General features: G+C 46.4%; 1 protein-coding gene across 2 annotated transcripts in view; it reads right to left on the bottom strand.

Annotated features, from left to right (window-relative positions):
• Positions 1-2,740: 2,740 nt before the first annotated feature.
• The window catches only part of gpr137c (G protein-coupled receptor 137c), a 27,001-nt gene continuing 14,891 nt past the window's right edge, over positions 2,741-14,850 (bottom strand). The window contains exons 2-7 of one of the 2 annotated variants that reach the window (XM_061256597.1): positions 14,814-14,850; positions 13,721-13,949; positions 11,493-11,642; positions 8,078-8,203; positions 6,081-6,205; positions 2,741-3,535 (exon numbers count right to left, since the gene is read on the bottom strand). The exon at positions 14,814-14,850 is cut by the window's right edge and continues 13 nt beyond it. In XM_061256597.1, coding sequence (XP_061112581.1) covers positions 3,307-3,535; positions 6,081-6,205; positions 8,078-8,203; positions 11,493-11,642; positions 13,721-13,949; positions 14,814-14,850 — 896 coding nt within the window. In that variant the 3' untranslated portion in view covers positions 2,741-3,306. The remainder of the gene's footprint in view (positions 3,536-6,080; positions 6,206-8,077; positions 8,204-11,492; positions 11,643-13,720; positions 13,950-14,813) is intronic. The other variant, XM_061256606.1, reaches the window with a different exon arrangement.

Raw genomic sequence — 14,850 nt, 5'->3', positions numbered from 1 at the left:
ATTTTCCTTATAAAACCAAAGCTCCAAGTCTGGCTGATGCAGTAACTCACAAGAGAAGGAAGCCTGCAATAGAAACATCTTGTCTAAAACCTATGGACACCAAACTCAAATCAGATTCAACTGCTACAAATTCAAACCACCACATTGAAACCACGGGTTGAGCCAAGAAGCAAAACACAACGTAATCTCCTCAACAGAGCTCTTTTTGTAAAGGCAAAACTCTGGTATTTCTGAGATTTAAGTCCCGTCACTGCTGCAGTTAACTCAAACGAGGTCAGCTCCATATTTTACCCCAGTCTCCTTATACGTATTGCCATTTGTCACTTGTGTTTTTTTGGAGGATTTATGCATACATTCAAATTTAGCTAGTGGCTCGATTTCTCTCTGGAGCGAGGAGGTTAAATTTGACTGCCCTTACCGTTGGGCTCTTACAGCAATATCCACAAGGTAAACACCATTTCACAACGTCACTCCTGCGTATACCCGTGACTGGAGTATATGTCAACTACATAATGGCAGTTCAAGACTTGTGACCCAGAGATGCCCAACAGAGACACTTGCACAACTATGTAAAACAGTGCAGTAAAACTTTATTTTAACATGGTAGTGCTTGCATACAGCTTTAGTGAACTATGAAATATGGATAGACATGTTACATTCATTGGCCACAAACAAAACAAAGAATAAAAAAAATAAAAATAAAAAAATGAGGCTACCACCTTGCTGTGTCAGAAACAAAACCTGATGTAATAAATTTCAAAGAAACAAATAAAAAAAACACAATACTTTAAACCCACATATGTGAAATTCTACTGCATACTGTAGGTGGTGAATTTTCAGTTCTCATAATGCAGAACGGTTGAAATTTCTCAAGATATACATGTCATGAAGCCCACATAATTGGAATGCACTGACCCCCCCCCCCCCCCACCCCCCGCAATAACTGTCCATTCGTGCCTTCAGAGAGAATTTTGACCTGGCAACCTTAGCACTCTTATGACAATCTCACGTTTATCAACCATCTTCGCTGACAGTAACAGAAAAATCCTCTTTTTCCATGACAGTTAAAAATGATTACACAACCCCCCCCCCCCCCCCATGCCCTGCAAATAATTTAAAAAAGGAAAATGAAGCAACTCCCAGGCTGCTTTGCGGTGTGTGGTCCTTTGAGAAAAGAGGTCAGATTGGACTGTTTGAGGGAGTTTGAGGACGAGGCTGAAATGGACCCTTCTTTCGCCGGGCGCGGCAGAGGGTCAGGGAGCCGCCTCCACAGCACGCGGTAAACACAGCTCAACACAACGACGGAGTCACCTACACGAGAGCACTATGACACACACACACACACACACACACACACACACACACACACACACACACACACACAGCACTGGCGGTGAGAGTGTCAGATGCAAGACGTATGATTGCGTTCGCCCAGAGATTGTGTTTGTCTGACTGACGACACGTCGCATTCAACTAGCGAGAACAAGGGGAGGGAGGTGGAGAGGAAATGACCATAAAAAAGACGTTTGGGGTTTCACACCGGCAGAAATCAGAGGCCTGCCTCACCTCTTTAGTCTTTGAGCACAGCTTTTTGCAAAAGTGCAAAACACTGCCTAGTAACATGCGCATCGATGACATACATAAGACCCGCCATTTACTAACTCTCCGAAACTCTCCCACGTACCCTTTCAAAACGCACACGCACCCCGCACACACCTCAACTCTACCTTATATACACACTCCAATTATTGCAATGTTTATTTAAACCTTGCACCAAAACAGGAGAGCCCTGCTATATTAAACTTAGTTGAACAAAGACGAAGAAGTAAAGCTTATTAAACATATCAAATATGTACAGCGTTTTGTGCAACAGATTCTCCTAGTAAAAAAAGCAATGGCACAATTTCAGGTGTTTTCTATAAGATAAGAGAGCTCGATGCTGTAAACTACCACAGATTACAGATAGCTACTGTATAATGTCACATACGAGAGATATATACTGGAAAATGGTGTTCAGCCTCCCACTCCAAAACTATCTACATGAGTCATTTCAGGAGATAAGTATGAAACTGGAGCACAGTAACACATTCTATAGATCAGCCTGCTGAAGGGGAGTGCTGAGCCAAACCAATACATTCATGTTACTGACTCCGAAACATTCATCGCACACATATTCCCACTGGACAACCTCCCCCCCCGCCCCCTCGAGGAGCACCTGCTCGGAAATGGCTGGAGGGCATGCACTTGGAGAAGGGACGCTTTATCGAGGAAAGGTGCAGGCTCAAGCTTCGGCCTAGCTCAAGTCACGGTCTGTGCTCTTTGGCGGAGGGCTCGTTCCTGCAGTCCGTCAGTGAAAAGACTCAGGCGCACCAGTCAACATTTTACTTTTCTTTTTTTTTTTTTTTATCTTTTTTTTCTGGCTTCTCACACCATAAGCAAGCCGCAGTGCACCCAGGCACGCGAGGCGCTGGTGATCGTAAGCTGAAGTGCCTCACCTCGTCCTCCCAGAGCCCCTTGCCAGAGGGGATGCTGGGAATGTTCTGAAATGGGAATCCACAGAGGGGCCGCCTCTACATTCAGGCTGTGAGCCATTTTAATCAGGGGCCACGAGAACAGGTTTCAAAGTGCAAATATTGCATCCCGTTTCAGGGGAGAGAGCCAGTCTGCGCAGGAAGCTTCCGGAACAGCTGCTGCCTGCTGGACTGAATCAACAACATGGAGACAAACGGGGGGGGGGGGGGGGGGAATATTCACGGTGCGCAAAAGGGGCAAGTCGACGGCACAGAGACTGGTCCACGACAGTCTGAGAAGACTTTCAGTTTGAGAAGGTTTGCCTCTTCTGGATAAAGCCAAGAAAGTCATCGACTTGAGGGGAAAGCAAATTTCCAAGTGTTCAGTAGAAATTATTTTCCTGTTGTCCAACCAAGCTTTGCATCTTTGAATCCATTTCTTTAAAAACAATGTTTCCCAGTTATAATGGAAAAGGAATAAAAAGCTAAAACAGCCAAATAAACAAGCTCACGAGGGGGAGGGAGAGAATCTCCCCCCCCGCCCCCCACCCCCCTACGGTGCGGCACCTGCCCCCTGGCCTGGTCCCATCTGTTAACTTCCTGCCCCTGTGGGTCCTCGCCATGGTGACGGCCATCAGCCTGGATAGGAGGAGGAGGAGGAGGAGGAGGAGGAGGCGGGGGGAGGAGCCGTGGAATAGCCCAGGCGGATATGCGCGTTAACAGGTCTGCAGCGCAGCTGCGGGCCGGACACACCCAGTGTCCTCGGCCGGGTAGCGAGCGAGGCTGAGCCGGGGGCTCAGTTCTGCGGCGTGGAGTAGCAGTTCTGTGGCGTGGAGTAGCAGTTCTGCGGCGTGGAGTAGTAGTTGTGGTGCTGGTTGGTCTGGATGTTGCCGTAGGCCAGGAGCAGGGGAGCGGTGGAGGAGGGGGCCCCGTTCAGCAGGTGCGGTAGCCCCGTCAGGCTGCCGTTTCTCTGGATGGAGCCGTACCAGCTGGGCCCGGGCTGGGGGGTGGAGGACTGGATGCTGCTGGGAGACAGAGACGGGGGGGGGGGGAGGCTTAGCTGCAGCACCGTACAAAACACGGTTGTTTCCCTCCGGTTCCACAACACACAGGCATTCACAGCAGAGTGAATATGGGACTTCATTCAAGCAGAAATTTAAACAGGACCGGCTAAATGTATAAACATGTACACACTGTGAAGCGGTGGTGCTCAACAGGGGGCGCCTTGAGATGACGAAACTATTGAAAGCCTCCATCACAAAACATACAAGTAATTATTCAGTTAAATAACATAAAGCAAGCAATTCATATCATATACAGTGCATCCGGAAAGTATTCACAGCGCTTCACCTTTTCCACATTTTGTTATGTTACAGCCTTATTCCAAAATTTTTCCTCCAAATTCTACACACAATACCCCATAATGACAATGTGAAAAAAGATTTTTGCAAATTTATTAAAAATAAAAAAACTAAGAAATCACATGTACATAAGTATTCACAGCCTTTGCCATGAAGCTCAAAATTGAGCTCCTGCATCCTGTTTCCACTGATCAACCTTGAGATGTTTCTACAGCTTAACTGGAGTCCACCTGTGGTAAATTCAGTTGATCTGACATGATTTGGAAAGGCACACACCTGTCTATATAAGGTCCCACAGTTGACAGTGCATGTCGGAGCACAAACCAAGCATGAAGTCAAAGGAATTGTCTGTAGACCTCCGAGACAGGATTGTCTCGAGGCACAAATCTGGGGAAGGGTACAGAACAATTTCTGCTGCTTTGAAGGTCCCAATGAGCACAGTGGCCTCCATCATCTGTAAATGGAAGAAGTTCGGAACCACCAGGACTCTTCCTAGAGCTGGCCGCCCATCTAAACTGAGCAATTGGGGGAGAAGGGCCTTAGTCAGGGAGGTGACCAAGAACCCGATGGTCACTCTGTCAGAGCTCCAGTGTTCCTCTGTGGAGAGAGAAGAACCTTCCAGAAGGACAACCATCTCTGCAGCAATCCACCAATCAGGCCTGTCTGGTAGAGTGGCCAGACGGAAGCCACTCCTTGGTAAAAGGCACATGGCAGCCCGCCTGGAGTTTGCCAAAAGGCACCTGAAGGACTCTCAGACCATGAGAAACAAAATTCTCTGGTCTGATGAGACAAAGATTGAACTCTTTGGCGTGAATGCCAGGCGTCATGTTTGGAGGAAACCAGGCACCGCTCATCACCTGGCCAATACCATCCCTACAGTGAAGCATGGTGGTGGCAGCATCATGCTGTGGGGATGTTTTTCAGAGGCAGGAACTGGGAGACTAGTCAGGATTGAGGGAAAGATGAATGCAGCAATGTACAGAGACATCCTGGATGAAAACCTGCTCCAAAGCGCTCTCGACCTCAGACTGGGGCGACGGTTCATCTTTCAGCAGGACAACGAACCTAAGCACACAGCCAAGATATCAAAGGAGTGGCTTCAGGACAACTCTGTGAATGTCCTTGAGTGGCCCAGCCAGAGCCCAGACTTGAATCCGATTGAACATCTCTGGAGAGATCTGAAAATGGCTGTGCACCGACGCTCCGCATTCAACCTGATGGAGCTTGAGAGGTGCTGCAAAGAGGAATGAGCGAAACTGCCCAAAGATAGGTGTGCCAAGCTCGTGGCATCATATTCAAAGAGACTTGAGGCTGTAATGGCTGCCAAAGGTGCATCAACAAAGTATTGAGCAAAGGCTATGAATACTTATGTACATGTGATTTCAAAAAAACGTCTTTCATGTTGTCATTATGGGGTGCTGTGTGTAGAATTTTGAGGAAAAAAATGAATTTATTCCATTTTGGAATAAGGCTGTAACATAAAAAAATGTGGGAAAAGTGAAGCGCTGTGAATACTTTCCGGATGCACTGTAAAATCTAATATCCTTTTTACTTTCGGTAGATGTCACGCTCATAAGGTTTGCTGTTTGCTATGAAATGTTTCTGGCAGTTTGGGGGGGATATTTCTGAGAAGCACTGCTCTAAAGGACACTGACAGGGTGTTTTTGTGCACCGGACCTGTGGAACAAGCTTTGATGCATTTTAAAAATCAAGAATCTTAGCCTTATCTTGATCTTATCCAACAATCTTAAACAGCCAGTTTCACAGACACAGATTAAGCCTAGTCCTGCACTAAATTGAGTTTTGTATGGATAATCTCCATTCAAAATTGAATTTGGTCAGGGAATCCTCGGGGAAGATTAAGATAAGGCCAAGACTATTGATTTTCAAAATGTGTTGACGCTTGTTCCATGAGTCGGATGGGAAACTGGCCTCTTGTGTCTTTCTGGATATTTCAGACATTTGCTCTTAAGCCTTCCCGTCTCAGCCTTTAGCCATTTCACTTGATTATTTACAGTTTTTTTGCATGAATATGTTTGCATTTAATACTCGGCACCATTGGCCACCCTCAGCGATGTTCTGAGACTGAAACGGAGCAGAACGGAACCGAATGCGCCACAGGGGGACAACAGGGGGACTACAGGGGGACTACAGGGGGACAAGGGGACTACAGGGGGACAACAGGGGGACAACAGGGGGGGACACGCACCTGCCCCGGTCCCCTCTGGACGTGATGCTCCTGGACAGGTCGTCGTCGCTGTCATAGCGGCGTGGATTGTCGAAGAAGTACGCCCTGGAGCTGAAGCTGTGACTGTTTATCATCCCGCCGGGAGCCTGGAGGAGCAAGGAGCACACACACAGTCACTGCCACCATCACATCACACATAATCACACACCATCACATCACACATAATCACACACACGATCGCAGCACACATAATCACACACCATCACAGCACACATAATCACACACCATCACAGCACACACATAATGATACACACAATCACAGCACACACATAATCACACACACCATCACATCACACATAATCACACACCATCACAGCACACATAATCACACACCATCACATCACACATAATCACACACCATCACATCACACATAATCACACACACGATCGCAGCACACATAATCACACACCATCACAGCACACATAATCACACACCATCACATCACACATAATCACACACACGATCACATCACACATAATCACACACCATCACAGCACACATAATCACACACACCATCACAGCACCCATAATCACACACCATCACATCACACATAATCACACACACGATCGCAGCACACATAATCACACACCATCACAGCACACATAATCACACACCATCACAGCACACATAATCACACACCATCACAGCACACATAATCACACACCATCACAGCACACACATAATCACACACCATCACAGCACACACATTATTACACACACCATCACAGCACACATAATCACATACGATCACAGCACACATAATCACACACACGATCACATCACACATAATCACACACACAATCACAGCACACATAATCACACACACGATCACATCACACATAATCACACACGATCACAGCACACATAATCACACACACGATCACACACACATAATCACACACACACGATCACAGCACACATTATCACACACATACGATACCACAAGCGCAGGGACGAAACGCTAACGTTGGCTGAATATTTTGTTCCTTTTTTAGCATTAGTGAACTTTACAATGCTTTTAATTTCCTTCATTATTAATTTTTGGAATATTTTAAAATATACAGTGGGGTCCGAAAGTCTGAGACCACAAGTGAAAATGCTTCTATTTTGCATTATTTAGTAATTTAATACAAACAAATGATTTGTTATTACAAATTATATTAGCAACATAACAATTTGAGTGAAAACTTTAATCTTTACATTTATTTCGGAATTTCTCAGTATTTGGTATGTCCACTTTTCGCTTTAATGGCAACGTGCACTCAAGCTGGCATGGACTCCACAAATTTGTGCAAAACCTGATGATTCATGCTAGCCCAGCATTATTTGACAATGTTCCAAAGAGCATCTTGTGATTTTACTGAATGCTTGGCTTTTGTCAGTCTTCAAGTGCCCCCATAAATGCTCAATGGGGTTGAGGTCAGGTGATTGTGGATTGTCCAGCACTCCTTGCTGATTTTTGGTCTTTCAGTAGTTCTTGCAAAGCTTTGAAGTGACTTTAATTTGTTAAAAAATATTCAAAATCCTACAACTTTCTGTTTATTTCTAAGATTACATGAAAAAAAACAAAAAACCCTGATTTTCAATGTGGTCTCAGACTTTTGGACCCCACTGTATACATATATATATATATATATATATCCATATATATGCCTGAATTCTGCTTCCTGGATGTGAGAAGCCATTATGAGCCAGAGATACATAAAATGGTGGAAGAGGTTTTGTGTGAGCAGGAGGTGAGCTCAGTATTGAAGGTGGTTTGGCAGGGGGCTGATGGACATCAGGACACTGGGATGCATGGGGGGGTGTGTTGGCTAACGCAGGAAGGTGCATATAATGTCTGGCATAAGGGAGGGTAGTGGGAGCAGAAGAGGGGGGGTTAGATAAGAGGGGATTAATATGGCACTGTGGGGGGGGGTAACAGAAGGGGCTGAGCCGTCTGCAGCAGACTCTCACCAGGTTCTGATTGGGCCGCTGGACTCTGAAGAACACCACCACCAAGCTGGTGGGCAGAAGCTCCCAGAAAAACAGGATGATCCCGAACACAATGTAGGCCTCCCCGCTGATCTTCTCCACATCGGCCTGAGGAGGAACAGCAGGGCTTAGCATCACAGACAGACAGAGAGCCAAAGAGACAGAGAGACAGAGAGACAGAGAGACAGAGAGAAAGCCAGATACAGAGAGACAGAGAGATAGACGGACAAAGACAGACAGACAGACAGACAGACAGACAGACAGACAGACAGACAGAACCAGACAGAACCAGACAGGCGGACAGGCAGACACAGACAGACAGGCGGACAGACAGACCCAGACAGGCGGACAGGCAGACACAGACAGAAGGACGGACAAAAACAGGCAGACGTACCCAGCAATAACAGATAAATGCCGACAAACCACACACGCAAGCACACATACACACAACTTCATAGGTGATGAAGAACACCATGACGCCGAACCTCCACAGCCACAGTGAAATGCAGAGATAAGAACACACAGACCTGCAGAAGAACACACAGACCTGCAGACGAACACACAGACCTGCAAACGAACACACAGACCTGCAGACGAACACACAGACCTGCAGACGAACACACAGACCTGCAAACGAACACACAGACCTGCAGACGAACATGCAGCGCTGCAGACAGACTTACAGAGCTGCAGACAGAGTTAAGCCTGATTTATATTTATGCGCCAAATCTACGCAGAGGCTACAGCATAGCTGTACGGCGTAGCCTCTGCGTATATTCGACGCAGAAGTATAAATCTGGCTTTTCAGAGCTGCAGAGAGACGCACAGAGCCACAGACAGACACACAGAGCCTCAGACAGATGGACACAGACTCACAGACCCTCAGACAGACGCACAGAGCCACAGACAGACTCACAGACCCTCAGACAGACACACAGAGCCTCAGACAGATGGACACAGACTCACAGACCCTCAGACAGACGCACAGAGCCACAGACAGACTCACAGACCCTCAGACAGACACACAGAGCCTGAGACAGACGGACACAGAGCCTCAGACAGACAGACACAGAGCTTTAGACAGACACACACAGCCACAGGCAGACACACAGCCTGAGACAGACGCACAGAGCCTGAGACAGACGCACACAGCCACAGACAGACAGACAAAGAGCCTCAGACGGATGGACACAGAGCCTCAGACAGACACACAGAGCCTGAGATAGACAGACACAGAGCTGCAGACAGACGCACAGAGCCTGAGACAGACGAATACAGAGCCACAGACACACAGTCACAGACAGACACACAGAGCCTCAGAGAGACAGACGCAGAGCCTCACACAGACGCACAGAGCCTCAGACAGACACACACAGCCACAGACAGACACACAGAGCCACAGACGGACACACAGAGCCACAGACAGACACACAGAGCCACAGACGGACACACAGAGCCACAGACAGACAGACACACAGACCCTGAGACCGACGGACACAGAGCCTGAGACAGACGGACACAGAGCCTGAGACAGACGGACACAGAGCCTCAGACGGACGTGAGGGGCTGAGACAGACGGACGTGAGGGGCTGAGACAGACGGACGTGAGAGGCTGAGACAGACGCAGACCGGCCGGGGAAAGCCTTGCGCGAGCGATTGTCTCAGGGGTGAAGACAATCTAGGTCAACACCACTCCAGCCTGTGGCTCTACTCAACAGCCTCGGCTATTTATATCCAAACAAAGACCTTTCCCCCACAGGGACCATATCCGCCTAAATCCCCAGAAATGGATTGTTTCTGTACAGCAGCACGCGGATCGAATCATATCCGTGCAAAATGGACTTATTCCACTTAAGTCTTCATTTAATATGGTGAGCACAGGGTATTTTAATGTAAAAAAAAAAACAAACATGGGTGAATATCACTCACCTGATTTATATCAGTGATATTGTTTTATTTAGGGATGTTTTATTTTGTTTTCCTAATAAAATGCACCAGGAAACAACTGCCAAGCGTTTCACATGTAACGTGGACATGTGACCTTTTGCAATTTTTTGGGAATGTGACTTCCAGGTGACACACAACGAACCTTAGATTAAAAGTCTTTCACACGTCTGTGAAAATGCTGTGAAGGCCATTCTGGACATAGCTAAAGACAGACCACTCCCAACACTAATATGCGTTAGACCATGTCTGGCAAGACTATTAAGTGAAATTAGCGTACTACCATAAGACGACATATACCTATAATTAATATTTGCTTATACATATTTTAAAATACAAGATTCACGTTACAAATAGGTCTTTTTTCGATATAGCTAAATATTTACCACAAATATAGAGCAATAAAACCCAGATCTACGCAGAGGCTACAGCGTAGCTGTACGGTGTAGCCTCTGCGTATATTCGACGCAGAAGTATAAATCAGGCTTTTCAGAGCTGCAGAGGGATGCACAGAGCCACAGACAGACACACAGAGCCTCAGACAGATGGACACAGACTCACAGACCCTCAGACAGACGCACAGAGCCACAGACAGACTCACAGACCCTCAGACAGACACACAGAGCCAGCTGTTTGTCGCACTAAAGAATTACATCAGCATGCTTCAGATCTGAATCTGCCATCCACCTCAGTGTCAGAGGAAAAAAAAAATTGAAATCATGCACACGTAATACCTACACACATGCACATGTACCCACATGGACAAAGACACATGCATGCACAGGCACGTGTGAACAAGAACATCAAGAGAGAAAGGGAGAGAGAGAGAGAGAGAGAGAGAGAGAGAGAGAGAGAGAGAGAGAGACTGAGGGACAGGACTGTTTACACACTGATCAGAGGCGTGACACATTAATTATATCAGCAGCTCAGTTCCCCTGCTGGAAGCCAACCACAGATATTATCTGGGTCAGGCGGGTTCACGGAGAGTTTAACAGCCTCCACAAACACAAACACAAACATGGTTCCCGAATGGAAGACAAGGGTTTGAAAATAATACATTCCAAAATGAATAAAGAAATCAATTCTATATACACTCACTGAGCACTTTATTACGTAGACCTGTACTCCAGCTTGTTAGTGCAAATATTGAAATCAGCCAATAATGTGGCAGCAACTAAATACATAAAAGCATGTAGCTATGACTAAGAGGTTCAGCTGTTTTTCAGACCACATGTAAGAATGGGGAAACTCACAGTAATACAAATAACACATTACAACAGTGGTATGCAGAAGAAAATCTCATCTCGCAAACGTCTAAGTGGATGGGCAACAGCAGCAGAAGTCTAATAAATACCTAATAAAGTGCTCACTGAGTGTATAATAAATAGACTGTGTCTGGCACACAGTCCCGTAACCAGAGGGGATGGGAGAGGGGTCCCCAGCAGCGACTCACCTGGTCGGACACGTTGTACCAGCCGTAGTTGAAGGGGCTGGGCCGGTCCTCAGGGGACAGGGCCACCACCACCAGGTTGTAGCAGGCCCGAGAGGTGTAGAGCAGGATGACCGCCGCCCCAATCGCCGTAGCCTGGCACACGGAAGTGCCCTGCGGGGGGAAAGGAAGGGCGGTTAGCCTCCGGTTCCCAGTGAGAAACTGCATGGAATTCTGGGAAGGGATCTGCAAAGGATTCTGGGATAGCAATCTAATTGTTCCCAGTCCGAACCTGCAAAGGATTCTGGGATAGCAACCCCCCTTGTTCCAGTGGTAACCTGCAAAGGATTCCGGGATAGCAATCTCCTTGTTCCCAGTGAAAACCTGAATGGGATTCTGGGATAGGAATCCCCTTGTTCCCAGTGAGAACCTGAATGGGATTCTGGGATAGCAATCCCCTTGTTCCCAATGAGAACCTGCAAAGGATTCTGGGATAATAATCCCCTTGTTCCCAGTCAAAAACTGTATCGGATTCTGGGATAGCATTCCCCTCGTTCCCGGTGAGAATCTGCAAGGGATTCTGGGATAGCAGCAGAGCCTTGTAAGAAGCACTGCCAGAGGAGGAGGCGGGAGAGACGCACTCCAAAGCATTCTCTTCACACATCACATCTCCGAGGGTCTATAAATGTACCTTTATATTTATACGTTATGTACAGCCCAAAGCGGAGCCCGAGAGGTGTCATCTACTGTCATACAAACGTGTGGGCAGCGGGACGCGAGATCTTTGAAGTTTATGACGTTGTAATCATAAACTTCACAGCAAAGCCACATTTAAGAATTCCACTTACTGCAGACGTGTGTCTGAATCTGAAATAATGGAAGTGTCTACATGTAATGACTGCATGTAATGACTGCCTGTCAGACGAGCAATGTCAGAGAACAAAGCTGCTAGTCCGCCATTTTCACCTCCCGATGGTAATATCACCATCTTCTTCCTTCGACCTCTATGACCTCTAAGTGCTGTTATCAATGTCACACACACTGCACTGTCTTCACTTCAGGTTACCGACAGATTAACATGGCTGTCAAAAGAGACAGAAATGTGTGAGCTACCAAGCACAATTCAAGTATTCTACAGCCTGGCAACCAAGGTCCAACCAAGACATATCACATCAGATGAGATCATTGCTCCATGTGAACAACAAATTTGATCAAGACCTTTATCTTCCACATACATTAACCTGGCTTGCAACATGACTATCTAGCTGCATAAGATTAAAAACCGCAAGAGAACAAGACTCTGACAGCTCTTTTGTCTGTGGCTGAATTCATTACCTAGCGATCAAGAGATTGAGCGAAAAACAATCCTCCGATTTATACATCGGTCGCTATTCTGCATCGATGACGCATCCAGGCCCAGCCGCCGGTTAAAGCGAGCGAGACAGACAGGGAGAGGAGCTGCTAAATGGGAGATCCTGAGGAAAAGTGATCAGCATGATAAAGAGGAACGCTCGACCCCGGGGTCAGGACAGGACCTGGCTGAAAGGGAGGTTCTCATCCCCAATTTCTCCTTCACAGTCTTTCCCTTCACCCGTGTGTAACGGGCCTTATTTTCCACTGCATTTAAAAACCAGGTCAACTGTTGTGTGTGTGTGTGTGTGTACCATATGCAGTATGATGGGATACATTTCAAAATGTATTATTCAAGGCATCATAGAAAACATGTTTTACTAAGAGCAGATACCATTGTGTTTACTATTCCAAATACGGAATGCATTTTTTACCTTATGCAATAATGGATACATTTCAAAATGTATTGCGTAAGCCACCATAACAAAAATATTTGACTAATAACAGATGCGATTGTATTTACTATTGCAATATGTATGCATTTTCCTTACCACATGCAATAAGACATTTTAAAATGCTTAATTCAGCCACCATAGAAAACATATTTTACTAATAACAGATGCCATTGTAATTACTTTTATAATCCAAAATAAAGGTCCTCTACATACAAAGATTATGATTATAATTATTATAATAAATATTATTACAAGTGACATGTGGTCTTGGTTTCCCCGTCGGTAGGAAATACTACTTCCTGGATGTGAAGGAAAGGAAACTTAATTTCCCATCACCCCCCTCTTTCCTCTCAGAGGTGGTCCGGACACCTCCCGTTCCCACAGTTAGTGGCCTGTTTCTCACTCGCCCAGTTTCCCCTCTCCCGGCGCTCCCCGAGAGCGACGCACCTTGGACTCGAGGTAGACGTTGGCGGAGGACATCTTGGCGATCCTGAAGATGCAGACGGCGAGGGAGACGGCGCAGAGCACGAAGAGGCTGTCGTTGATGAGGACGCGAGCCAGCACGGTGTGCTTCACCTCCCCCTCCCCCACGCTGCCCTGCACCAGCATGGCGCACGTGATGTTCACCACCAGGAAGAACAGGCTGGCGAACAGGAAGCCCAGCCGCAGAGGAACCCTGGGAAGACCACGGAGGAGTCGGTCAACGTGAGGCGTTTAGCCCTTTAAGATGTGAGGTCACAGCTTTGTGATTGGAATGTTCTGTGCTGAACATTCTGCTGATGTAACAATTACTACCGGTAACTGAAGGCATTGGAGTTCTAGAACACAGACTTAGAATGTGGAAGAAACATAATAATGAAAAAAAAAAGAAAAAAGAAAACTACTCTTTAAAGGGTTAGGGTGGACAGATATCGCTTTGAGGCAAAACCATAACAGAGTAGACATAAATATTAAATATGAAAAATACTACTGGGTAGCACTGTAACTCCCATCCTCAGCTCTGCTGTAGGCCTGGCCTGTGGAGCAGGCTGCACAGGGCTGTGCAATGTGGACTTTCAGCTTCTTACCCCACACCAGCCGGTAATCACTGCCTCAATGTGCTTAGTTGCTGAGGAATTCAGATCAATTCAATCTCCAAATCTAAATCAATTTCTCCATTTAACAGATATTAGCAACCTGGAGGAGCCTGTACTGAATTGAAACAGACAGCACAGAAGCGCGACTCAAAGCAGTGAATAAAGGAGGACTGATGTACTGCACTACAAGGCTTTTCTCTCTCCTCTTTCTGATGTGCTTTTTTGATAGAATGCGTCGTAGGTGCGTGACCACACAGATCACAGATGTTTTTTTGAAAAATGTCACTTCCTATTACTGCATGAGACTTTTGCCCACTGAACTAAAACAAAAGAAAGCTTTCAAAGACAGGTTACCTGAGAACGAACAGGGAATAAATACCACTTCCAATTATGACAATTAGCCCTTTGATACTGATCCTGTCAACTTGACTTAAGCACGGAAAAGAACAGGGCCGCGTACTCACTTGTATTTGTTCAGCTCTGGAGAATATTTAGCTTTGG

The sequence above is a fragment of the Conger conger genome, chromosome 1 (assembly GCF_963514075.1).
Source record: "Conger conger chromosome 1, fConCon1.1, whole genome shotgun sequence".
In the NCBI taxonomy this organism is placed as follows: domain Eukaryota; kingdom Metazoa; phylum Chordata; class Actinopteri; order Anguilliformes; family Congridae; genus Conger; species Conger conger.
The sequence above is the reverse complement of the archived record's forward strand: the minus strand, read 5'-3'. Positions and strand labels throughout refer to the sequence as shown.